Here is a 23,793-nt window from a genome sequence, read left to right on the forward strand (position 1 = left end):
TGAACAGCGCGGAAGTGCAAACTTCCAAACCAAAGTGCAACTTTGGTTTTCTGGGTTAGAATATAATTTCAAAATTCAGACAGTAACCCAGGCCCAGTTTCACATTCAAGACTGGAGAGACAAACTGCATTTTCCAGTTTGGCGGTTTTTTTTTTTTTTAACAGGCTGAGACAATTGAGCATTTTCTACCATGAGTAATTTTTTAGATCATTTTCTCACAGGAAAGAGCATCTCAGTGAAAGTGGTAGATGTGGGTTTTTTCTACAATTGTTGTAAAAACTGTCATTTCTTTCCTGATTTATACTATTTCTTGCTTTCTTTTAGCTGGTTTTGGACCAATGCCAGAGCCATCTTAGTTGCTGTCAGCCTTGCTCTGGTCTGCAGACTGCAGATGATGTGTTCCCTGATGCCCAGGGTGTCTCTGCCACTGGTGAGTCATCACCATCTTCCTTTCTTTAAGCACCCAACAATTTGTTTTTTGAGAAGAACCAGTGATGATGAGCCTTATTTAAATTACCCTAAAGCTGCTGGTACTTGGGTGTTTTTCTGCAGTCTGTGCCAGTAGTTTTGAACAGTGGAGTTACACTATGGATGCAATCACAGCTTCCTGAACTCTGCACAAGTTTAAAGTTGTGTGAGCTATGTCTTAGCAGGAAACTGCTCATGGTCAGGGTTAAATTTAAAGATTTGGATATTATTTAGGATAATTCCATACCTTCCTTGCAGCTGCTGCAGTTTCTCTGAAGCCCAGTGAGGCTGCACACCCAGAGAGGACTTCCTTTACTTTGTGCAATTGGCTGAAGGTAAGCTTTAGATTTAATTTTTATTTTGAGTAACACTTGCAGTGTTGGTTTCTGGAAAGGGCACGAGGTGCCTTATCCCACTTCTATCTCACTCCAGCTATTTCAAATGGGGAGCTACCAGCTGAACCGCAAGTGCAAGAATACATTCTAAGAATCACAAGATTTAAGGTCACCTGATTGTTTTTGTTTTAAAGAGCTGTATTTGGGAATCTCTTACCTCAGATGAGCTCATGTTTCTATAGCTAAGTCTCCCCTGGAAGCCCATGAAACCAAAGAATTTTGAAGATAATCCTTAGAGCACTTAGAAAAACTGGATGTTGAACAAAAGAAAAAGTCTTAACTTTATTTGCAGAGGCTTTATCTGATGAGGTCTGCTCACTTTTAGCGTGTTCCTTTGCTGTCTGTTGGGAAGGTGCCTTCCTGCCTTACATGAACACGCAGGAAAAATGTCCCATGGATGTGCTCTTCATCCCACCTATCCCAGGAGAGGAGATTCTGTGAGTTGCTTCAGGGAGTGATTTAACTCACAAGAGTTATTTTTAAATCTTACTGATTGTAAAATGTATTGCTGGCAAAAATATTGGTTCTCAGCACTTATGCAGTGGGGGAAGGAGAGAAAGCAAAGGGGCACTCACATCTTGCTCTCCTAAATCCTCAAAACTTTGAGTGTATGTGTTCTAAATCCCTTTCCTGAACGTCCTGGGATCATTTCCATCTTAAAATATTGAGAGAACTAAATATGGAGTTACAGGTGTGGTCTGAGGATTTGTGGGTGATGTCTTAATTCGGGGATCTGGGCAGAAGAATGGCAAATATGGTGCCTGTACCCAAAAGGAGAGGGTAAAGAGAGCACAGCTCCAACTGTGATCCCAACAAGGGAAGTTTTAGAACAAATTCTGAGGAGAAAAAAACCTTGCTGAACAAAGAGGTGACCAGAAAGTATCACAAATTACACCAGGGGTTTGTCAGAAGAACATTCTGTCAGATAAGTCATTCTCTTGAGGAGAAAACTAATTTCCTTACCAGACGTGATAGAGTGGAGTTAATTACCTGGAGCTGTAACTCAAATCACTGAGAGTGGGAATGAGGAGGTTCCTACAGGAATTCAGAGGGGCTTGTGGAGCAGTCTGGGGCAGTGTGGGGGGGTCTTTTTGTTTTCTTTCTTGTACATTAAATGCCATGTTCCCAGGCTGCTGGAGGGAACACTCATTTTGTTCCATGAGTTGTCTGGAATCTGATCCTCCCATGGATATTCCGTAGTAATAAGTGATTACGTACATATTCACTTGTGTGTGTATATATTTACATAATCCTAGGTGTGCACTTAGGGATTTGGAGAGCAATGCAAAGCTGTTGTTGGTGCAGAGGACAGGACAGTGCTACCAGATCACAGAACCCCAGGATAGGTCAGGATGGGAGGGACTACAGTGGGTCCATGTGGGGCCACCTCCCTGCTCCAGCAGGGCCATCCCCGAGCACAGGCCACAGGACTGTGTCCAGACAGCTCTGGAATATCCCCAGGGAGGAGACTCCACAGCCTCTCTGGTTTCTGTTTAGGGCTGGGCACTGCCCAGGGCAGAAGTTCTGCCTCCTGTGCAGGGGGAGCTCCCTGGGATCGGTTCTGCCCGTTCCTCTGGTCCATTGCTGGGCTCCACGGAGCAGAGCCTGGTCCATCCTCTGACACCTCCTTTTAGACGTTTATTAACGAGCCGTCTCCTCCCAGGGCTGCTCAGCCCCAGCTCCCTCAGCCTTCCCCCTCAGAGACGCTCCGGCCCCTCCATCACCGCGGCAGCCCCGGCTGGACCCGCGCGGGTGCTGCACTGTGGGGAGCCCGGAACTGCACACAGCGCCGCAGGTGTGCCCCACAGGGCTGAGCAGAGCGGGCAGCATCACCTCCCTCCTCTGGCCGACAGCACAAAGCCCAGAACCGGGCGGGTTTTGAGGGAAAAGCGTGTTTGGAGAAAAGCTCCCTCCGGAGACGCCCGCCCCGAGCGGCACCGCCCGCCCGCCCCGCCAGGGGGCGCCATTGCTGCACGCAGGCCGCTCAGCCGAGCGCCGAGCGCGCCGGCTCCGGCCCAGCCCGCGCAGCCGCGCGCCGATGCGCGGCGCTGAGGGCGGCGGGATGGCGCTGTGGCGGGGGCTGCGCTGCTGCCGCCGCGCCTTCGCCTGGCTGCCCGTGCTGCTCATCGCGCTGCTCCTGCTCTGGTCCTACTACGGATACGTCTGCGAGCTCTGCCTCGGTGAGCGCCCGCCCGCGCCCAGCGGGGCCCGCCCGCCCCGGGCCGCGCCTCGGCACCGCCGGGGCCCCCGCGGGGTTGCGGGCGGGGGGCGAGGCGGGCCGGGGGCTTCGGGCCATTCCCCGTTTCCTTCTCCTCTTCCCCTCCTCCTCCTCCTCTTTCTCTCCTTTTCCTCTCCTTCTTCCCTTTCTTTCCGTTCTCCTTATCCTCTCCTCCTCCTCCTCCCGTCTCGCCGGTGTGAGCGGGGCCCCGCGCTCGCCCGGGTGCAGCGCGGTGTCCCGAGGCTCCCATCCCGGCAGTGATGCGTGCAGAGGGACAAACACTTTATTTCGAGTCGAGCCATTACGGGATTAATGAGGAGGTTTAGGGCGTGCTGCCCTGCTTTCCACAGGGTTTGTAACCCGGCCGGGCTGGGTGCGGGTTGTGGGTGCTGTTTGTTAGTCATGAGCCCTTGTTTTGTGTGTTCCTGTCAGCAAGGAGGTGACGCTTGGGAGGGCTGGGAGAGTGATCCCGCAGTGAAAGCCAGTGTTGTGATTTGATAACGTCCAGATGTGATTTATGAGCTAAGCGGTAACAAACGTCAGTCTGTGCCCTGCCTTACCATGGTTTTATATTTATAGTCTGTAAAGGAAAGAAAGAGGTTACGTGAAATCCCACTCAGGAGTGGAATTATTACAGTAGCACTGAAAACACTACCTTTTAGAAAAGGAAGTTTTATGCTGTCTGGTAATTGTATATTTAATGTAGCAATTTAACTCTATAGTAAGTTATAAACTTTCTTCTGTTTGTTATTTCTGGTTGAGTGTGCTACTAGAAAAAAAGGGTTGGCAGGTCTGGTGGAGAGAAGAGCTGGAAGCTTGGATTTGTGAAATTGTGAGGAGATGTGGCTCCTCAGGACAGAGTAAGGCAGATAAAGGAAACCAGAGGTCCCAGAAAGGACAGTCTGAGATGTTCCTGGGGCAGGAGCTGCCTTCTGGTGCTGCACAAACATAAATCAGGTGTGTGTTAAGGTTGGCAATGCAGTGAGACCTGTTGTTTTCTCTTGATGGGAACTAGAATGAAATGCAGCTTCTGTGGTCTGTTTTAATCAGCAGCTTGGCAAAGCCCCCAAACACTCCATCACATTTATCCCATCTCTGAGGCTGTGGGCTGTTTCTTTCAAGAATTCACATAGAATGATATCTCTGAGGTGCATGTAACTGTCATTAGAACATCCAAGTTTAAGAACAATGGTATTGGAACATCCAAGACGAAAAATGTAGAGTGTTTTCCTGAATGCTGTCAGTCTTTTGAAATGTGCTGTGTAAATTCAGTGATACTGAACACGGGCTGATCCCAGGTCTCAGTGCAGCTGTTAGAGGAGACTCAGGTGATTTGAGTGGGGTTTGGATTGGGGCTGTGCTGCTCTGCAAATGCTGGGTCAGCTGGCAGGAGCTCAGCTTGCTGCCTGGAATCACTGCTTAAAATCATTCATTTGCCCACACCTGCCTATCTTTTTTTTTGCCCCATTTCTCTCTCATCTCTTTTATTTGTGTGTGGAGGAGTTTACCTCTGCAGAAGCTGAAATGACTGAATTATTTCAGGATTTAAGCATGAACTGTTGGCCTGTGCTGTTTCTTGCCAACCATCTCCCAGGACATTGTGTCTCTCCAGATTTCTAACACAGCAAGGCTTGCTGAGCTGGCTGCCTCTTCTCAGCTGCTGGGAGCATGTAAATAGTGAATGCTTTGTCTGGAACCTTGGTTTGCATCTTCAGTTGTGCCGAGCACTGAAAGTGCTGTGGGGGTGATGTCTGGGAGGCACCTCCTGATGCTGGGTTTGAGCTCTCAGTGGCTGGGGTGGCCAGTGAGTCATAGGAGGAGGCCTCAGTTTTCATTTGGCTGGTGGTTGCTGCCACAGTGACAACAGTGATCCTGCCATAGAACCTTTTATATCATCTGTCTTTATGGTCTTTTCTCAAGTAAAATCCTTTGCGAGGCCCTGCTGCAGGTGTGGTCAGGAGGGAGCTGGGCAGTGTTTGTGAAAAGCTCATCATTGCTTGACTGGCAGCAAAGCAAAGGAAAAACTAAAGATTTCCTAACAGTCTTGTTTACCTGAAATTGAGTGGGCAGAGACACAGCAAAGATGCAGTTTATTTTTTCATCTACGCTTCTGTGTGTCACAGAGCTTTGTCTTCCAAGCAGTGCTCTGTCAAAATATCACAGAACTCTCTGTTTTCAGTTCAAGAAAGCTGTCCTTGTCTCTTCTGTTAAACTTGGATGCTGGCTTTTAAAATAATAGATGGATTTTCAAATAGTCATTACAAGCAGACATTGAACAATGTACCTTTTGCTGGTTGCTCAAAGGGCTTCTGTTAGTAGGGGCTTTTCTCTCATTTTGGTGAAGCAAGAAGGCGTTGTAAAATTTCTGCTGGTAGGAAGTGTAAAAACAATGGAGTCATTGCAGTTGCTGACTCGGCCAAAGCTGAGAAATTTATGACTTCTTAATTATTCTGATGCAGAAATGCTTTGGGACAGTGCTTACAGTGGAGGGTCAAGACAACCTGGAGTAGAAAGCAGCCTTGAGTATGTGGTAAATGCAGAGGGATAAATCTTGGACAGGTGCTAGAGGAGCCCTGGTGATCTTATCACTGTCACCAGAGGATTGGTTGTGTCGTATTTCTAATGCAAAATATACAGAATATATAGAAATACAGCAGAAAATACAGCACAAGCAACAGTTACTGAACATCTTGCTGTGGGGGTGTGCGTGAGTGAAGAAGAGTTGTTACGGATGCTTTTGATTTGATGCTGAACTGTGGGTTCTCTCTTTGCCTCTTGAATTTGAAGGTTTTTTCCTAAAATGGCTGTATTTCACATAGAAATGTTATTTGTCACAAACTTCTCTGGGATTCCTATTTGCTTTCTGGACACGTTTTTTTTTTCTTTTCCAGTGACTGTGAGCAACCCTGTGGAAAAAGGTACGTGTGATAATTTATTATTTGACATTCAATCCTTGTGTAAAAGGATTCACAAATGTTCTGGGTGAAATACCAGAAATATTTGCTGTTAATTTTTTAAAGGTGCATCCTCTTTCAGTGTTTTTTTCCTGTAATTGCACCCTCCTGAGGATACACAGCATGCTGCACCTTCTGGGTGCATCGAGAAATGCCCTGTTTAGTCACAGTATGGGCAGAACATGGAAAAGCTTTGATCCTCTGAGTCTTCAGGAAAAGCTCTGTGTGTCTGTGCACACCCACACGCCTCTTCTCCCTTTCCCTTACACAGTTCCAGAGCCGATTTTACAAGCCAAACAGAAAATACTAGTTCCTATCTGCAGCCCACTTGGTTTTTTTCGCTGTTCCATTTGATCTTTCAGTGAAAGCTATTTTTGATAAAGTTTTTTTTCTCAGTTCTGGTGCCCACTAACAGAAGTTGAGTCATAGCACAGTAGGATTGCTCAATGACCGGTGTGTTGGTGAAGACGATGGCCATGTTGGAGGAATAAGGAGTCAGTGGCTGCTGTAACGTTCTTCCCCTTCTTTCCTGGAGGAGCTTTGGATGCTTTTGGCTAATCCAAGTGTTCTCTCGGTGACTTTCTTCTTCTGGGGTTATGAAGGACAGAAGTAGGTGTAGTGTAAGTTGTTCCATGAAGAGCAGTGCCAGCTGACATTTACAGATCCTTCAGATTGCTGTATCCAGTAAATTCTCTTTCCCCTATAGAGCACTTCTAATGTTTGAAATTGCTACAGAGAAACTACAGAAAGCAGGATGTTAATGACTACTCAGCAGAAGAAAGTTAATAGCTGCCTAATCTATTAGTGCATCTCCAGGTCAGCTGCCTCTAACTTGCTGCTGGGCTGCTTGATGAACAAAATTAAACCTGTTGCAAGATTTATCTCCTTCCATAGCAATTAAAAATGGCTGAGCTCCACCTGCATGTAGTGTAGGGATAACATCTCCCTCCAACCAGCTTGGAGCATGAGAATGACTTAGCTGTGATTCACAGCTCCTTCCCACAGTCCATCACATCCTTGTGAGATGTGTTCCATCATTTGCCATCTCATTAGAAAATCTCACTGATGAATTTGGCCTTTTTTACCAATTTTCACACAGGAAAAGAAGTGTTTTGACATAGTTAAGAAGTGTTTGGATTTTAGATTTCTCTTTCCAAGTAGTTATTTTAATCTTAGTTTCTAGAATTTGAAGCTTAAATGGGAGAAATGAGATTGTTATTGCAATTAAATGATGTGTTTAGATAAAACTATCTTGTAACTGTTTGATAATGTCTTCATGAGCTGAGTGTTAAAGAAATGGTAGATAGTCTGTGGAGCTGAAGGACAGCTCCTTTGGCTCCCTGTCCATGGAATGCCTGCTAATGCTAAAGGCTCTGGTGTAAGGTTTGCATGTAGAACTAAGACTGTTCTGACATGTGCTGGTTTCACATGATAAGGTTGTGTCTGCTAGTTTACAGTTCTTTCCCAGTAATCACAAGACCTATTTTGCTCAATATGAGGGCATTTTTCCTGATTTATTTTATTGCATCAACCGTGGCAAATGTAAAAGATGTTTAATAAGAGATCTGGCTTTTTCTGGTGACATAAAGCTCATGTTATTTTTCTCTGCTCTCAGAAGAAGAACGTGCAGAAGTGGGCAGTGCACACTCTGTTTCCCAGCTGCATTTAGTAGCCACTGAAGCCCAATACTGGGAGGTGCTGGAGCATTGCAAAATTAACCTTTACACTGCTCAGCACCAGGCAGTTCTGCTGGGCCTGTGCCTGGGACATGGGGAAGAGGCAGCAATCCTGTCATTCCCAGTGATACAGGGTTGTCACCTGCCCTGTGGGACAATTCTCTTACAGCTGCATCTTTCTCACCCGCAGAATGGGATCAGGTGGAGCAGGGGAGGCTCTGAGATTGGTCACCCCTGAGCTCTGGGATGCTGCTGACCCTGAGCCATAAGGTTTAGCTGGACTGCAATAATGGGTGGCACTGGATGGCCATCTGTCTTTTCCTTTCTTTTTTTTTTTTTAACACTGTTGTGAAAAATTTGAATAATGCCCATCATGGATGAAACCTTTGCTTAAGAAGTCATTGCTCTGTTTCTGTTTTTTCTTTTCTTGTTTTGTTTTTAGTGGCCTATCTTGTAGTATTCCATATTCTCTTTGTGCTCTTTGTGTGGACATATTGGAAGTCTGTTTTCACTCTCCCAATACAACCAGGCAAAAAGGTAAGAGACCCAACACCTCTCATTCCTTGCAAACTAAAAGCAGAGATGTTAGAGAACTCAAAAATCCTTCAGTCTAGTTGATCTGGAGAACAGAGTCAGAGGCAAATGTGTTTTAATTCTTCCCTACCAATTATTCGATATGTTGTTTGGATTGGTAGATTTAATTTTTTTAATTGCATTTTGTTTTATCTCTCTATGAAATACTAATAAATCACTATATTTGAAGCAACAGAATGAGGCTGATATTTGTGTGGCACTTCAAATATACACAGCCTTGCTCTGATCCTGGTTACAGGAATGTAAATTTATAAATAACAACTAATGCCAGTTTTAAAAATATAAAACTGTGGCTTGGAGACAGGTTCTTGCTCACTAGAGATGTGCTGAATGTGTTATAAAGGTGAGTAATGATCATCATCTAAGGCAGCAATAGGAACAATTCTAATAAGTTGTTTTATGAGCCTTAATTTCACTTTTTCATTTCTTATTGATGTCTCACAGTATTCTGGCTCTCCAGCACACACTACCTCCCTGTGTCTTCTTAACAACCACATTTTCCCACCAGATTAATCTCAGGAACAGGAGGTAAAAATGTTTCCAAACTCACCTGTGTTTGAAATGCTCCCTCTGCTCCCCATGGGTAACTGCTCCTCTCGTGGCCTCTGCTTGCAGTTCCACATGTCCTACGCTGACCAGGAGCGCTACGAGAACGAGGAGAGGCCCGAGGTGCAGAGGCAGATCCTCGCCGAGATCGCCAGGAAGCTGCCGGTGTACACAAGGACAGGGAATGGAGGTCAGCTCAGCACGGAGCTCGTGGCCCCAAATCCACCTTCACACACTCCAGCAGCACAGGCTGGCACTCAGAGGATCCTGCTGACCAACAGCATTCCCCGTGCCACTGCAGGCACCCACTAACTCCTGTGCAAAGGATTTGAATGCCTTTGCTCTCAGGGAAAACAAAAAAAGCCTTGAACCCTCCCGTGCAGTGCAGTGCCAGGTGCTACCTTTGAGAAGCAAGATGTTACCACATGTGCTGTCTGTGTTTAGAAATAGCAGTAGAATAACCAAATCTGTCATAATTTTTACTTAAAATGCAGTCTTGGCTTAGAGATGCAGAACATCTGTGACCAGTTTTCTGGACTATGTTCAGTGATTAAATGCCTGCTGCACTCCCTTCACAGCTTAAAGAAATCTGTGTTCATACTGGAGGCTCTGACCTGCTCATTTCTGTCAGGCAGGCTGAAGAATTTTGAAGTAGAGAACTGGAATAAATAGAGAATTATCAAAATGAAGAGTAGGTAGTCTGAGTAAATGTGGTAGCAAATGTGCAGTTTTGGTTTGTCACTCTCGAGCTGTATGGTTTAGAGTAAGCTTAGGTTAGAGGTTAGGAAGAAATCCTTCCCTGTGAGGGTGGGGAGGCCCTGGCACAGGGTGCCCAGAGAAGCTGTGACTGCCCTGGAAGTGTCCAAGGTGAGGTTGGACGGGGCTTGGAGCACCCTGCGATAGTGGAAGGCGTCCCTGCCCATGGCAGGGAGGTGGAAAAAGATGAACTTGAGAGTCCCTGCCAATCCAAACCATGATTTTGTGCTTTCTCCATTGTTGCCCCATCTGCAAGTATCCATCAGAATTCTGAGTGTTGCTTACCTGATTGTGACCTGGCAGCAAACACCAGCTGCAAACCCAGTCACCTGCTGCAGCGATAGAGGAAGGAAAAAGAATAGTTAGGAAATGAGCACAGGATCAACTAACCCATGAAAAAAGAGCACTTTTCCATTATTTGGTGTTAATTTGTCTCTAATTCCAGGGATTCGGTTCTGTGACAGATGCCAGCTGATCAAACCTGATCGTTGTCACCATTGCTCTGTTTGTGCCATGTAAGTTATGGGCTGTCCTTCACCCAAGTGCAGTCACCACGAGGTTCTGTGAGTGGGCTGCTCCTTCATGTGCCTTTTTACTCAAAGGTGCCCCAGGGTCTCTGCTCCTGCTGCAGCCAGCAGTGCTCTAGGGCAGGAATCATGTTCATGTCTCTTTATCTAACACAAGAACCAAGGACATTAGTTGGTCTTCAAACTCTAAGAAATGTTCCATCTTAAAATTTTATGTACCTTAAAAAACTTCTGTCATGTAGAAATCTCTCAAAAATCAAAGGTTTTACTACTGATCTGCAGTTGGTAATGAAGTACCAATAAACATTTTCCATTTTTCTTTTTTGTCCTTTTGCAGGTGTGTGCTAAAAATGGATCATCACTGTCCATGGTATGTCCTAGATACTGGTTTGTGGTTTTCTGAAAGGGAAGGCTACTTACATATATTTCTGTATGCCTCTCATGTCTGTATGCCTCTCACATCTTAGGCCATTCATCTCTTTAGTTTGGGAAATTTATAAAATAGTTGCACTTTGAAATTGCCTGAAATGATATTTTAACAAGTCATTCATGATTGCTCCATAACCCATGTGTAAAATTGCTATTATATTGATAAAATTTAAACCCCAACTGCTGATTCACTCATTAACTATTATTAAAATTTGAAAGGAACTCCAGCTTAGCCTTTTCTTTGGGCTCTCTGAGAGTTTCAGCTGCACTTGGGATGCTTTCAGTAACATTTGCACGTGGATTGTTTCTGAACAATCTGGTCAGAGACAGTCTGTGCAGAAAGGTGCATGGATTAATTGAGCTTTACACTTTTGAGAATTGCTGCCACTAAGTTTCTTAAACTCCTCCTTTTTTTAAGAAAAAAAACAAAGGAAGATTTAAGAAATCAGAAGCAACACAAACATTTCCCTACCTGAACCTCCCCAGTGATCAAAATTGTAGAGGATTTTCCAAACCTGAGTTCTGACACAAACAGCCACTAGGGGTTTTTTTGTACATCTCCTTGTTCCTTTCTAGAGTTGTCCTGTGCATGGCAAATTCTAACCAAAGGTGGGGTTAACTGGGCTGTGTGTAAACAAACAGGCAGTGGTGAGGTGGCTCCTGAGGTCTGCAAATGAATAAAGCAGCACAGAAGTCCCAGATCTGATTGCCTTGGCAGACAAGACCCAGACAGGAGGAACGAGTTCCTGCCTCTGTGCCCCATTTACCTGTGGTAGCAACCTTAAAACAATTCCAAAAATCTGGACTGTGCTTCTCCTTGGCCCACAGGAAGGGCTTGAGTGAAAAGCAGAGCCTTCAGGTCTGTTCCCTGTTGGCCACTAAGGGGAGCTGCTTGTTGGCAAATTCGGTTGTGTGATCACGGGGTTTAAACCCCCCCAGAACTGGTCGTGCTCATTGTGTTACAACCACTGTGTGCTGCACAAATCCTGATTTCAACTTTGCTTTTGTCCTCCAGGGTGAATAACTGCATTGGATTTTCTAACTACAAATTCTTTCTACTGTTCTTAGCCTATTCTTTGTTGTATTGCTTGTATATTGCTGCAACAGTCTTCAAGTATTTCATTAAGTATTGGACAGTAAGTCATGAAATCCGGTTCCTTTTTCATCTGCTGTGAGTCTCGTGGGCTTTAGTGACTCTCGGTGCTTTGCTGCTGCCAGGCAGTGGAGGGGCTGCATTTTCCTGGGAGGTGTTTCCCTGGGCCCTTTGGGAATCCAGCTGCTGTTAGATGTCCAAAATGCACAAAGCAAGAAGCAAGTAGCCTTCAGGAATTTCAGACTGCAGATTAGCTTCTGGCAGAGAGGTTATATCCCTTCCCTGTCCTTGTGTTTGCACGGGTGTCTCTTGCAATGTTTGGCATTGATTTGTACATATTTACTGAGAAGAAAAAACCAAAAAAGGTCAAAAAACCTTGTTCATTTTCTAGTCCACACAGGCCTCCTTCCTCAATTTAAAAACAGAGTGAACTAAAGCAGGCTTTTATTCAGTTACTGCTGGTCGTTTGTATGCAAGTAAGGGCAGCTGACAGCTCCAGTAAGACACTGGCCCTTGGCCTCTAGTTTCTGTCCCCTCTGCTCAATAAGTCTGTATGTTTGTGTTTAAGTAATTTTGCTGTGCACTAATTGTTCCCCACACTAAACAAGCTACAGCCCTGAGCCCTGGAGGTCCCCAGAGCCTGCCTGTGTTGCTGCTGGGCACCTCTGGCACTTGACTATTCTGCTGTAGAGGGAAAGGAGCCTTTCTTCTGCTTGAGAGTTCCCACTTGGCTTTTAAACTTTCCCCACCCCTCTGTGCTCAGTTCTAACACTCCCCGATAGCTGCAGAGGTCAGGTTCTCTGGGCTTACCTTGAGCAAGCTGCAGAATTTTAATGTATGCACAGGAAACTCAGCAGAACTTAAACAGGGCTTCAAGAGCTGCTGCCTGCTTATTTCCCATGGGGACAGGGTGTTCCTCCTGCCCACCTGGGCAGCTGTGGTGGGCTGGCTCTGAGCCATACAAAGAGTTAATAACACCCCCTGCTCTTCGTGCTGTGGTACAGGAGGGGAAATGAACCACATTCATTCCTTTGTCTCTTTTTGCTTTTTATAGTAAGGTTGACTTTTGTCTATAAAAGTTTGAGAACTCCCAATAGGAGTTTTAGAAATTATCTTTCTTTTAAGTACAAGGAACTTCCATCTTTAATTTGTTCCTATCACTTGTTCTGTGTTGCTTTCCTTTCCAGGGCGAGCTGACCAATGGACGTTCCAAATTTCACATCCTTTTCCTTCTCTTTGTGGCGATCATGTTCTTTGTAAGCCTCATGTTTCTGTTTGGCTACCACTGCTGGCTCGTCAGCAGGAACAGATCCACACTAGGTGAGGCTCTTGTGTCTGTCTCCTTCCAGTAAGACACACCAAAGATGCTGTAAGAAGAAAAAAAGAAAAGGAAAAAGGCATTTGTTCTATTTTTGTATGTTCCTGCTGCTTTATGAGGGGAGGAAGATTTAAGATCTTGGTACAAGCTGCAGAAATTTGTCACTGCAAATGAGCTGCATTTATTAGCTGGTGTGACAAAAGCTTTGTTAGGGAAACCAGAGCCTTAAAGTGTAGAAGTCCAATTATAAAAATGTTATGCATATGTAAAACTATATTTGCTGTGAAATGAGTGCAGCTTTTCAGGAAAAATGGTTTGTTATGCTCCTATGCTGTATCCCAGTCCAGCTTAGTGAGCTTGGGAAACACCGTGTCCACCTTCTCTGATAAAGGCAAAGAAATTGGGACTGTAAAACCAAAGACATTATCATCTAAAATAATATCATTTTCCCAAGAAGTTTCTTTGCCTTTCCTCAGATAAATGTTCACTTTCAAAGCTTTTTGGATAAAGTTTTATAAGAAAACAGAAGCTATCAAGAGTGAGCAAATATTCTGATTTTATCAAGTTATTTACTTCAAAAGTCATTTCATGGGGCACTGAAGCTCAACTATCCCAAAATATCAGACCTGTGCAGCAGCTGAGAAGGGAGATCAAATTGTTCCTAAGACACTCAAGGTTTTTCTCCTCTCTCTTAATTTTATGCCTCGCCACAACCCAGAGTTTATTTGCATTTGTTTGTCCCTAGTGCTTGGTCATTGTAACATTAACAAATGAGGTGATTTAAACCCGCAGTGCCACTTCTAGAATGTGCATTGAAGACCAACCTACTTCATTCTGCAGAGTATTTTACCTAGAAACTTTTACCCTCTGAATTTCATCAAGTCTCACAGAGTGAAAGATCTTTTAACTCCATTCTCTGGATGAAACAACCCATTGTGGGTTGGTTTGACTGTTCTCTAGGTTCAGTTGCACGACCAAATTCCTGCCTTCGGTTGGAAAGTCTTTAGAGGCTTTGCAAAATGGGAAAAACTGTTGTTTTGAAACTTTGTAGTGCTGTATCTCTAGAATCTGGTAAATCACGTTGTCTTTAGATGGCTACAAGATGCACAGCCCTGTTTCAGAGTGTTTGCCATTGATTTCTTTTTTTCTCCACTGAAATTGTCTCTGTTTGCAGAGGCTTTCTCAGCTCCAGTGTTTCAAAATGGCCCAGATAAAAATGGATTCAATCTTGGCTTTGTGAAGAATCTTCAGCAAGTGTTTGGAGAAGAAAAAAAGCTCTGGTTGCTCCCTATTGCCTCTAGGTAAGTAATAATCAAGTCAGTGCTAAAAGCTGATAAAATTACAGTTTATCCCATTTTGTGTACAGGTTTAGGTCACAGGAACGTGGGATTTTTATGTGTCTGTTGGTAAGAGTGGGGGCATTTTCTGTTGGGTGTCATTCAAACACAGAAGTGTGATTTCTGCCCTGAAGAATCTGTGGGATAAATTGATAAACTATATACCTATTAATTGGTCCTTTTTCATAAATGTTTTCCTTAGTTTCCCCCTCACTTCTAGCTGTCCACAAGTTAATTTTTCCAGGTTTTTTTTCTGTATTCAAATGACTTGATCCAATTAGCACATTTACCTTCTGCTAAAAGTTACTTGATTCCAGGCCATAAGTTTCAACTTTTGTATTCCAGAGACCTTGAAGAAATTGAGAACTGAAATGAAAGATAAACATGGTACTTTTCAAAGCTTAAAGATGATTTTAAGTAAACATGGGAAATCGTGGCAACAGAAAACTTTGTTTGCAGAAAAAATGCAGAGAAATTGTCATCCTTTAGAGTCACTTGCTGTTTTTGCAGTGTCCCTCTCTGCTTTTTTCCATGCAGCCAGGGGGATGGACATTTTTTCCCAATGAGAGCCTTGAGTGAAGCTCGGAACCCTCTCCTGACAAATGAGGAGCAGTGGGAGGAGGATGGAATAGATGAAGAGCCTCAGGGTAAGGAAATTAGTTGTCCTGACCTACAGTGGCCAACAGATGAATTATAAGGGCTAATCAAATAAAAAAACTGTGTTGGTTAAGTCCCTGGGCAGCTCTGACTTGATTAATGAGCACAGACTGAAAATAAGCTCTACTTTGGAATCAGTTCTTTCTTTTTTTTTTAGCAGCTTTCTACTTGTAACTGAGAGGGTGTTTCAAGGGTTAGAGAAATTGAAATTGCCTCAAATTGAGAATATTTGCATGTAAGTGTTACTGCATGGAGCACAGTTACTTGGGCCATAAAGTGGTGCCTGCAAAAAGGAGAATATTTAGATTTTTTAAGTATATTTGTCCTCTGGAAGTGGATGAAAACAGACATGCAAACACCTGAGTGCAGGGATACATTCAGGAAGCTACTTTGTACTTTGTCCAGCTTCCTTACCAGAGTAAATTCACCTGCTCTCCCTGGTTGGTTCCAAACATTTTGGTAGTTACAAAGTAACACAAATGAGTTTTACAAACAACAAATTTGGCTTTAAAAATAGCAAACTATGGCATTCCTGTGAATTTTTAATGATGCTTAAAATAACTTAAGAATGAGTCAGAGCTTCTTCCAATTTTTATGAACTGTAAATTCTCTGAAGAAATAATTAATTCTTCCATATGAAAACACTGACAGTGAGGTGATTTTTGGCTAGATCAGACCCCAGGTAATGGTCTGGAGCTTATATGAAGTCTCTCAGTTCATAGTGCCTATAAAATAACTGACATTTCCAGGCAGTTGAATTGGATGATCCCTGTGGGTCCTTTCAGCTGAAATATTCAGATTCTCTCTTACACAATAGAAGTAAATCAGTAAAAATGTCAAACCAGAAAGACCTGAAATATTCCATTAAAACTGCAAGACCTTTATTTGTCTTTGTGGCTTTAAAGCTTGTGACTTGGTTATGAAATAAATAAAGCCAATAATAGAGTAATCTCAGTTTAAAAACAGCTGCTCCGTTCTCTCTCAAGTGGTTGTCTATTTTTGTTTGTAATGATCCTTAAAAATGCAGTCCCATGCTTAGTCAAAAATATATTCTCAGTGAGAAAACCAAATTTATTTACCTCTAACTGCTTTGTTTTTCATTGGGCAGGTTCTGGTGAAGCCTCATCCCTTGCCATAGAAAGGGAGACATAGCAGTGTGAAAACACAGTGGCGTAAAGCTGGATCAGAAAGGTGAGTGCTTCTTTCTCTACTTGCCTCAAAACCACTGCTCTGCAGGGAGTGGGGGTGGTTTTGGACAGGTTTGGGCTTTAGCAGAACAATATTTCTCCAGCTTGCCCAAAAATCCCTTGTTCAAGGGGCCCTAAAAGGAAGCAGAGGCTCTCAGTGACCCTCAGCTGCTGCTGGCACAGGTCACACCAGAGCCACCAGCTCTGTGTGGAGGGGAGGACACAAACCCTGCAGCTCCTCTGGAAAACATGGCAGGAACGACTGCTGCACTGACCTGTGCAGTGACAAGAAGGGAAATCTGTGCAGGGATCCACGGGAGGTGTGGGACGGTGCAGGTGCAGTCTTAAACTGAAGCTGAGAGCAGCCAAGCTGCAGCTGGGAATACAAGGAAGTGCCTTGTAATGCCACATCAGCTGTCACTCTCTTTGCCAGGCTTTCTCTCCCCCTGGAAAAGGTGGGTCCCACAACAGCTGACACTGGCTGGGGCAGGTGCTGCTTCCAGAACATTCCCTGCTCTGCCACCTGTTCTGACTTGGAGAACAGGGGACACGTCCTGCCACAGGAAGTGCAGGCAGTGAGGAGGACACAGTGTCCTGTTTTCCCAGGGGAATGTAACTGACCGAGATTCCAGGAGCATCCTCTGCTGTCCCACTTGCAGGAGGTGGAATTGTCAGATGGAATTTGCCCCTCTCTGTTCCAAGGCAGTCAGTAACTGTGGTGTGGCAGAGCACTGCAATCCATGCCTGGCTCCCCTGGCAGACAGGGCCCCTCCACACTGCTGTCAATGGGCTTCTGGCACGTTGTAGGAGCCCATTTTGTTCCCCGGAGTGTTTTTCTGTCAGTGGTGAGGGCTGCATCCTGCATTCCACCAGGCCAGGCAAGTCATTCTTCATGGCTTTAAAACCACTCCCAAAGCCCAGATCAGCCCTTGATCGCTCATCACAGCAGTGCTATAGTTGCACTTTTTTATTTCTTTAAATTTCAGCTTCCCTCTCAGGAGCCAACATCCCTTCTCTTGGCAAGCACTTCAGTTTCGAGGGGCAGAAAACAGGTGGATCTTCAAGATGAGAAAACATCCTGAAGTATTGTCTGATGGGAATCTGCATTCTAGAGTGCTTCTCCAGAAATCCTGCTGTCCAGATGTCCCAAGGCTTTATAAGTTTAAGTTACAGAGTTAACAGAACAATTTTACAGAGTGATTCTGGCCAATCTTCTTTGGCCTGCTCTCTTTATTTTATAAATACTATATATTTTTTATTCAAAATGGGTAAAAATGTTGATGCTAGTGTACTTCCAAAGGCCTTTTCATTTTGCAAACATCAGGGACTTGAGTTCTTGAAATTCTTCCAAGCCATAATATTCTTGGGAATGGTTATTTATTTTGAGGCTGATTCTCCAACCTTCTCTGACAAGTGGTATTTTCTGTGTTCAAATTCTGAGTCAGTTCAGCTCAATGCAAGACAGACCCAGTTAAATCTGGCACTAAATTGGTAGTTGAATGTAAGAGTGTTGAAAGCAAAAGTGCTGAACATGCACATGTACATGTGCAGCTGTGAAGGAAAATAAAATACTCACATTGCCAGTATCAAGATTCAAGAATATTGTGGCCATAGATTTTTTAAAAAAACTTTTTTTAGGAGGGTGTTATTGTCTCAGAGTTTGGATTATCATGCTCTTTGCCCAATCCTACTTGCAGGTACCTAAAATGCAAAAGGGAACTTCAGACAGTCCAGTTTGCATTAATTCCTAGGGCTAAAATACCCACTCATTCCTGGATCAGTGTTTGATGGAACTTTGTGTGTTCATGGAGTCAGAAAGGAAGATGAGAATTCGAAATGTGCACTGGAACTCCACCAGTTGTGTTTGGAGTTTACACTCCACAGGGGTGGGGTGAACCCCAAAATGCTGAAGACACAATGATATATTGAATTTGTTCAGATTTCTTCCCAGCTCAGTGCACTGACTGGTTTCAGGGCTTTCTGCACTAAGAGGTGATCAGATTTGTTTCTGCGTTTTGCTGCATTTACAGTCAAAGAGGTGTATCCCTGGTTTTGTTCTGGGGAGTGGAACTGAGATTTGGCTGGCTGGATTAGGGACATTTTTCTAGACCTGAGTCCTTTTATTTAATCTGCATGATTCAGCCCAGTCCATCATTCTTGTTTGAATTAGGTGCATGCTAAAAGTATTGGTGTACTGCCTCTAAGATCATTTAGTACCATTTTCTATCCCATTTTTGTGTTTGTTTATCAGCCCACTGGTGTTGACAGTGACTACAGGAGCAGCTGTGCGTGTCAGGAGAAAGGACCTGATGAGTGAGTTTGGTGATGAGGGCTTTGCCTACAGGCCAAACTCCTTTTTCCCCTGTTCCTCTGCTGCTGCTGCCACGGGGAATCTGTGAGACAGGAGAGCCTTGCAGAGATTCCTTCCCTAAGAGTAGGTGTTTAACTCCTGGTAGATCTGTGCCCTGTGGGCAGGAATTTTGTCTCTCAGCCTCTGCAGTTTGTGTGGAGCAGGCAGTGCCGACCTCTCTGCAATGCCTCACTGCTGAATTTGGTTGTGAAGGGGCCAAGGCGGGCTGGCCCAGGTTTGTGTGGGTTTGTGTCTCTCCTCAGGGTGGCCCTGAACACTGAAAATGTTCCTGCTTCAGCCACCTGAGCCCCATCTGTTGAGTGGCTCTGTCACCAAATGGCTGCTGAGTGCTGGAAGTGTTTTTCCTGTCAATCTAAAGCTGCATTTCTAATGTAAATCTGGTGTTGGGCCTTGTGCTGTGTGTGATGAAAGGTGGCAGCTGAATTAATCACCTCATTCCTTGCAAAATGCGCTCCAGAGGGGGAGCTTGAGAGGATGATGGCAGCTAAACACAACGAGAATTTAGCACCTACAGAGGTGCTATTTGTGCCTTTAAAAACTTTAAATTCCTTGTATATAAAACCAGGAAGATGATTTGGTGACTTTCTGTTTCATTCTGTTAGCTGAAGTGTATTTTTCCAGAGTTGTGTGGATTTACAGGAGTTTTCTGAGTGCCCTTCCTGGGTTTGGTTCTGGTTACAGCCCTGCCATTATTTGAGTTACTCCTGTGCAAGGCAGCAGCAGCAGAGCTGCCCATGAGCTGTGCAGGAGCTCCCCTGCCTGCTCCTGCTGCTGCACTGCTCATTAGGGAGTACAGAAAATCAGTTTTGTCTTCTGATACCAAGCCAGATACCTTTATGATAGCACAGGTACCCAGCTGAGATTGAGAAACAGTTTTAAATGTTTCCAAGTAACTTTCATTCAGTCGCTTTCCTTTTAATTAGTTATGGTCAACTCTTTCCTTTCCTTCAATGCAGCTCAGCCTCCTGTGGTTTTAACAAACTCTTGTCCAGGTAGAAACAATACAAAGTTTTATCGCTTCAGAGCCACTTCCCATCAATATCCATACATCAAATGCTGGAAAGCTTCATGAAATGTGAAACAAACCCAAAAGTTGTGTAAAATGAGGCAGAACGAAATGGGAAAAACCCACTTGTCTGAGTGAGCAGCTCCATTTTGTTCCCTTCTGCTCACGTAAGGTGATATCCTTATGTTACCCCGGCCTTTGTCCTGTTTATGCTGAGTAAATGCACTGGAAAACAGAAGTTTCTCAGGCTGCTGTGGTCACTGCTGCAGGTGACAAAAGAGAGAATATTCAGCCCAGTGCGTGGTAGTTTTTTTTAACCTGCACATGGCTCTTTCAGGGGTACAACCCACTGCAGCACCTCCTTTGTTTTCCATGCCCTGATCCTCATCCAGAGGCTCTCCGCCATCAGCACTGACCGTAAGGGCTGTTGTATCAAACCTCTCCCCTACCTGCACCCTCCATCCCAACATTTCAGGAGTGGCACTCATCCCACCATCACCAAGGATACTGCAGCTCTGGGAGCTGGCCAGTGATTCCAGTTCATCCTGTGTGTATCTCACACTGCCGGTGCTGCTGTCCCAGCATTCCAGGTACACTCTGAGCCCTCCGTGTGCCAGGAGCAGCCAAAGTGTTCCCACTGGGATTGGCACCATGTGGTGTTCACTGCCAGTGTCTGGGTGTGTGCTGTAAATGCAGTTACAGTCAAAGAACCTGGAGAATCGTTAAGGTTTGAGTCTCGGTTCCGATGCTGATGTCAGTTGTGTGACTGGGGGGGTTGTGAAGGTGTTGAACTCCAGCCTGGAGCAGTGTGGAGGCAGCAAGGGAACTGTCTTGACCCCATCCAGGGGCTGTTTTCTCTGCTTAGCACTGGATCTACACTAAGCTTTCTCAGCTAGGAGCAACCTTCCCAAGTGATGTCACCACTGGAAAGGAGGGAACACTTTTGTTGGACTTTACTGTGATGCCTCCAGTGTTATTGCGCTACTCCTGCATTCATCCTCTAAAATAACTGACCACTAACAGCCACCCCCTCATCTCTCCCCCTTCTCTCCCACTTACATTCAGGTACAAAAACCCAGACAGAACATCATATTGATGTTCCTCTGTGTGGAATTAGGAGTCCTAAGTCCAGTCCTGGCCAAGGAACCAGGGCTTGTGCAACCCTCGCTGCACTGCCAGGTTTCTCTTGCTGAGTTGGAACAGTTTTCAGAGTAGGATAATCTTGTTTTCCTTTAGGCAGGGAGCAGTACTGGACGTCTGAGGAGGCTGCACCCAGTGTGTGTGGGGTGCAGTCACTGGTGAGTGACTGGTGAGAATCAGGAAGCTTCCTAATCGCACTATGCAATGAATGTTTGCTTCCTGGGATAAACAGGAATGGGATTCAGCAAAATCCACGCCAGCTGCAGCTCTGTAGCTCTATATGCTGGTCTGGACTGAAAGCACAACTTGATGCATAAAGTCTGTAATGTGATATGAATGTAAAATGTCAAGGGGAAAAAATCTAAAAATTACTATTTTTTCCCTGAATTTAGCTATGAAGAGTGATGTGCTGAGCTGTTCTCAGGGCCCCTGCATCCTACAGAGCAGTGACTGTGTGCTGAGCAGTTACTCTGTGCAGAGTTGGTGCACTTGTGGAAGGGTTTAATTAGCAGGTGAAGGAGGCACTGCTGACCTTGTGTATTAAGCCAGAATTAATTAACTCAAAAGGGTCACACTTTCATTTCAGTGACTCCTGTGGTACAGATTTTTGAAATGGATCCATAGGACTTGAAAATACCTCAATTTTATTGATATTTTTTCCAATTCTATCAGCTTCTGCTTTGTTCCAGAACACTTGCAAACCTAAACGCGTTCTGAACAGATCAGTGAAGGCATTTGCATGGCAGACGGGCTGTTTTCATTCCCAGCCTGGTCTGTCAGACCCTGCACTGGCTCTGCCATGGGCTCTTCCTGCCTAGTGCTGCATACCCTACCCTGGTCACAAACACTGAGCTCACACCCACTGCTGCAGGGTTTTAGTCTCTTGTCCTTTTTCCATCCCACTTTGAGTCTTCCCTCTTCCTCCTGAACATACAGTTAAATATTTTCAGCTTTGAGCTGCTTGTGCTGGTTTTTTGGATACTGTGAAGGTGAGTAGGTGTCATTTTATGCAGCTGTGCCACGTATTTTATTTGTAATTAATCTCGCTGTTTGTCAGGTATTGGTTTGTGGTTCCCATAATCAGGGCCAGCTGGCCTTGCTTTTAGAGCAGGATCCCACTTCCTGCATTTTCTCTTTCCTAAAAGCCTCATTTCTTCATTCTCCAGCTTCCATTTGGGATGTAAACCTTGTGAAATAAAATGTAAGTTTACATTTTAAATACAAGCCTGTAAGTTGCTCATGCCTGCATGCTCTTTCAAATACTATTTTTTTCTGTATGAGATTTTAGGATTTACAGCAGCATTTGTAAAACTTTAGTGGGTAACAGCCACTCTTAAAAAAAAAAATGAAGTTATATTAAGGAGAGGGGGAAAAATCCACAACCAAAAAAAGAAATCCAACAGAAAGGACAAAGGGATCATCTCTGCTTCTTATTCCAGCTGTGCTTGAAAAGCAATGCCTGCTTGCATCCAGTGCTGGTGTCAAACAGCCCATGGAACACACAGGTATCTGACCTGAAGGCTTCCCTGCTGTTCCAGTACTTCCTGAAGCACTTCCTTGAATTAAGCCTTGGACTAAATCCCACGGGAAGCCTGGAACGCAATGAAATTGGTCCCGCCCTCTCCTTTCTAACCTGGGGAAGGTGTGTGCTGCCCATCTCAGCACTTCCCTCTGTAAAAGAAACAGAAGCCCAAAGGATTCTTGAAAATGTTGGTGTATTATTCCCCTCCCCTGTCTTTTCTGAAGGATCCAGGAGCCTCCAGGATGTGTCCAGGAGAGAACTCCCTCAGCATCTGGAATGCTGCTGATGTAAGGAACTGCTGGGCTGGTGCAGGTGACCTTCCCTGGGAGGAAGGAGGGACAAGGTTGTAACTAAGAGCTGCTGTGAGGAGCTGGAACCTCTTGTTCCACTGTTCTGATTTAGCTCCATCCTTCTTTGGAATTAACTACACTATGGAGGAGCTTCCTGCTGTAGTCACTGCCTGACTAAACAGAGCTACCCCAGAGTGATTCCACATCCATTGTTGGAGCAGGGAGCTTTGGGTTAGGAACATAGGAAGTAGAAAAGCTCTTGTTATTTTATAAATTTATAATCTGCCTGCTCAGATGGCTGGTCCTCATCTGAAAATGCTCTTTGTGGTGCAAGTGGGTCCCTCAAAGATAGAAGTGACCTAAATCTCAGGATCAGAGAATGGCAGAGCTGTGGTGTTGTCAATGTCAGGAGGAGGGTTTAACTTCCTCCCAGAAAAGCCAGGGGGTTTCACGTGCTGGAGCTTTTCCTGGCGGGAAACTGGGGCTGGAGCAGAACACCCACTGCAGGGGCTGCTGTGGGTCAGAGGGCTCCCTTTGGGAGCTCCCTCTGGGGCGGGATCAGTGCTCCCATTGCATCCCGATGGAGCTGACAGAATTGGGAAACAGCAGCAATCCCACTGGAGTGGTTTGTAACTGCATCCAGCTGCTTTTTAGGAACCCAGTGTGGCCTGGGGCTGCCAGTTGCTCCAGCCAGCACTGCTCTGTGCAGCCACTCAGCTGGGTGGCTTAACACACATCCCTCACCCCCAATTCAATAGGAAGTGATTATTTTCCAAGGAATGTCACACAGGGATTGCTGCCCACCTTTGGGGTGTTGTGTTCAGGAGTTTAATGCTGCTGCTGCTGGCATTGAGACTTTTGATATCAAATCGGTTTTTACAAAAGCTTTGGATACTTGTTTTTACTGTCGGACCAGTGTTCTGACTATGCTGATGCTCTGTGCAGTTTCACTGGCATTTTCCAAGTGTTTGTATGGTTTCTACAGCTGAATATCCTGTATGTTCTGCTTTGTTGTTTTTTATTATGGTTTATACTGTACTGCAGGCAAGGACTGCATTAAAACCATTTTTGGCTAATTCATTAGATTTGTGAATGGTTATTTCCTGTGCTCAGGCTAAACATTCCCTTTCTGGAAGTGTTACACAACTTTAATTAATTGGAATTACTGCTTGGAACAGGGAAGGTTCTTTATCTGTGACAAAAAGATTCACTAAATGCTGGCATTGGTGGGGGCAGCCCAGATCTCAGCACTCCACTCACCTGATGAGAGGTAAGAAGGGACTTGAGAGAACATTCCTTAATCCTGCAA

At 44.8% G+C, this 23,793-nt stretch overlaps 1 protein-coding gene and 1 long non-coding RNA gene across 2 annotated transcripts; one reads left to right on the forward strand and one right to left on the reverse strand.

Moving 5' to 3' along the window:
- The first annotated feature begins 2,898 nt into the window (after positions 1–2,898).
- On the forward strand, positions 2,899–23,564 carry ZDHHC15 (zinc finger DHHC-type palmitoyltransferase 15). Its single transcript, XM_048319390.1, has 12 exons — positions 2,899–3,043; positions 5,973–5,999; positions 8,154–8,248; positions 8,921–9,041; positions 10,053–10,122; positions 10,472–10,504; positions 11,579–11,699; positions 12,844–12,976; positions 14,149–14,275; positions 14,849–14,958; positions 16,077–16,159; positions 17,142–23,564. The coding sequence occupies exons 1-11, from the start codon at positions 2,902–2,904 to the stop codon at positions 16,118–16,120; spliced, it is 1,023 nt and encodes a 340-aa protein (XP_048175347.1). The 5' UTR covers positions 2,899–2,901; the 3' UTR covers positions 16,121–16,159; positions 17,142–23,564.
- On the reverse strand, positions 3,343–11,584 carry LOC125333484. The gene is made up of 3 exons (XR_007206876.1): positions 9,893–11,584; positions 8,856–9,010; positions 3,343–6,775 (listed from the first exon to the last, which is right to left on the reverse strand). It is a non-coding gene; the product is annotated as an uncharacterized LOC125333484 (long non-coding RNA).
- Positions 23,565–23,793: the final 229 nt, after the last annotated feature.

The sequence above is a fragment of the Corvus hawaiiensis genome, chromosome 14, assembly GCF_020740725.1.
Source record: "Corvus hawaiiensis isolate bCorHaw1 chromosome 14, bCorHaw1.pri.cur, whole genome shotgun sequence".
In the NCBI taxonomy this organism is placed as follows: domain Eukaryota; kingdom Metazoa; phylum Chordata; class Aves; order Passeriformes; family Corvidae; genus Corvus; species Corvus hawaiiensis.

Coding starts and splice junctions, on each gene's coding strand:
- ZDHHC15 (XM_048319390.1), top strand. CDS start 2,902: ATGCGCGGCGCTGAGGGCGGCGGGATGGCGCTGTGGCGGGGGCTGCGC. Junction 12,977..14,148: donor CAGGAACAGATCCACACTAG/GTGAGGCTCTTG, acceptor CTCTGTTTGCAG/AGGCTTTCTCAGCTCCAGTG. Junction 14,959..16,076: donor AATAGATGAAGAGCCTCAGG/GTAAGGAAATTA, acceptor TTCATTGGGCAG/GTTCTGGTGAAGCCTCATCC.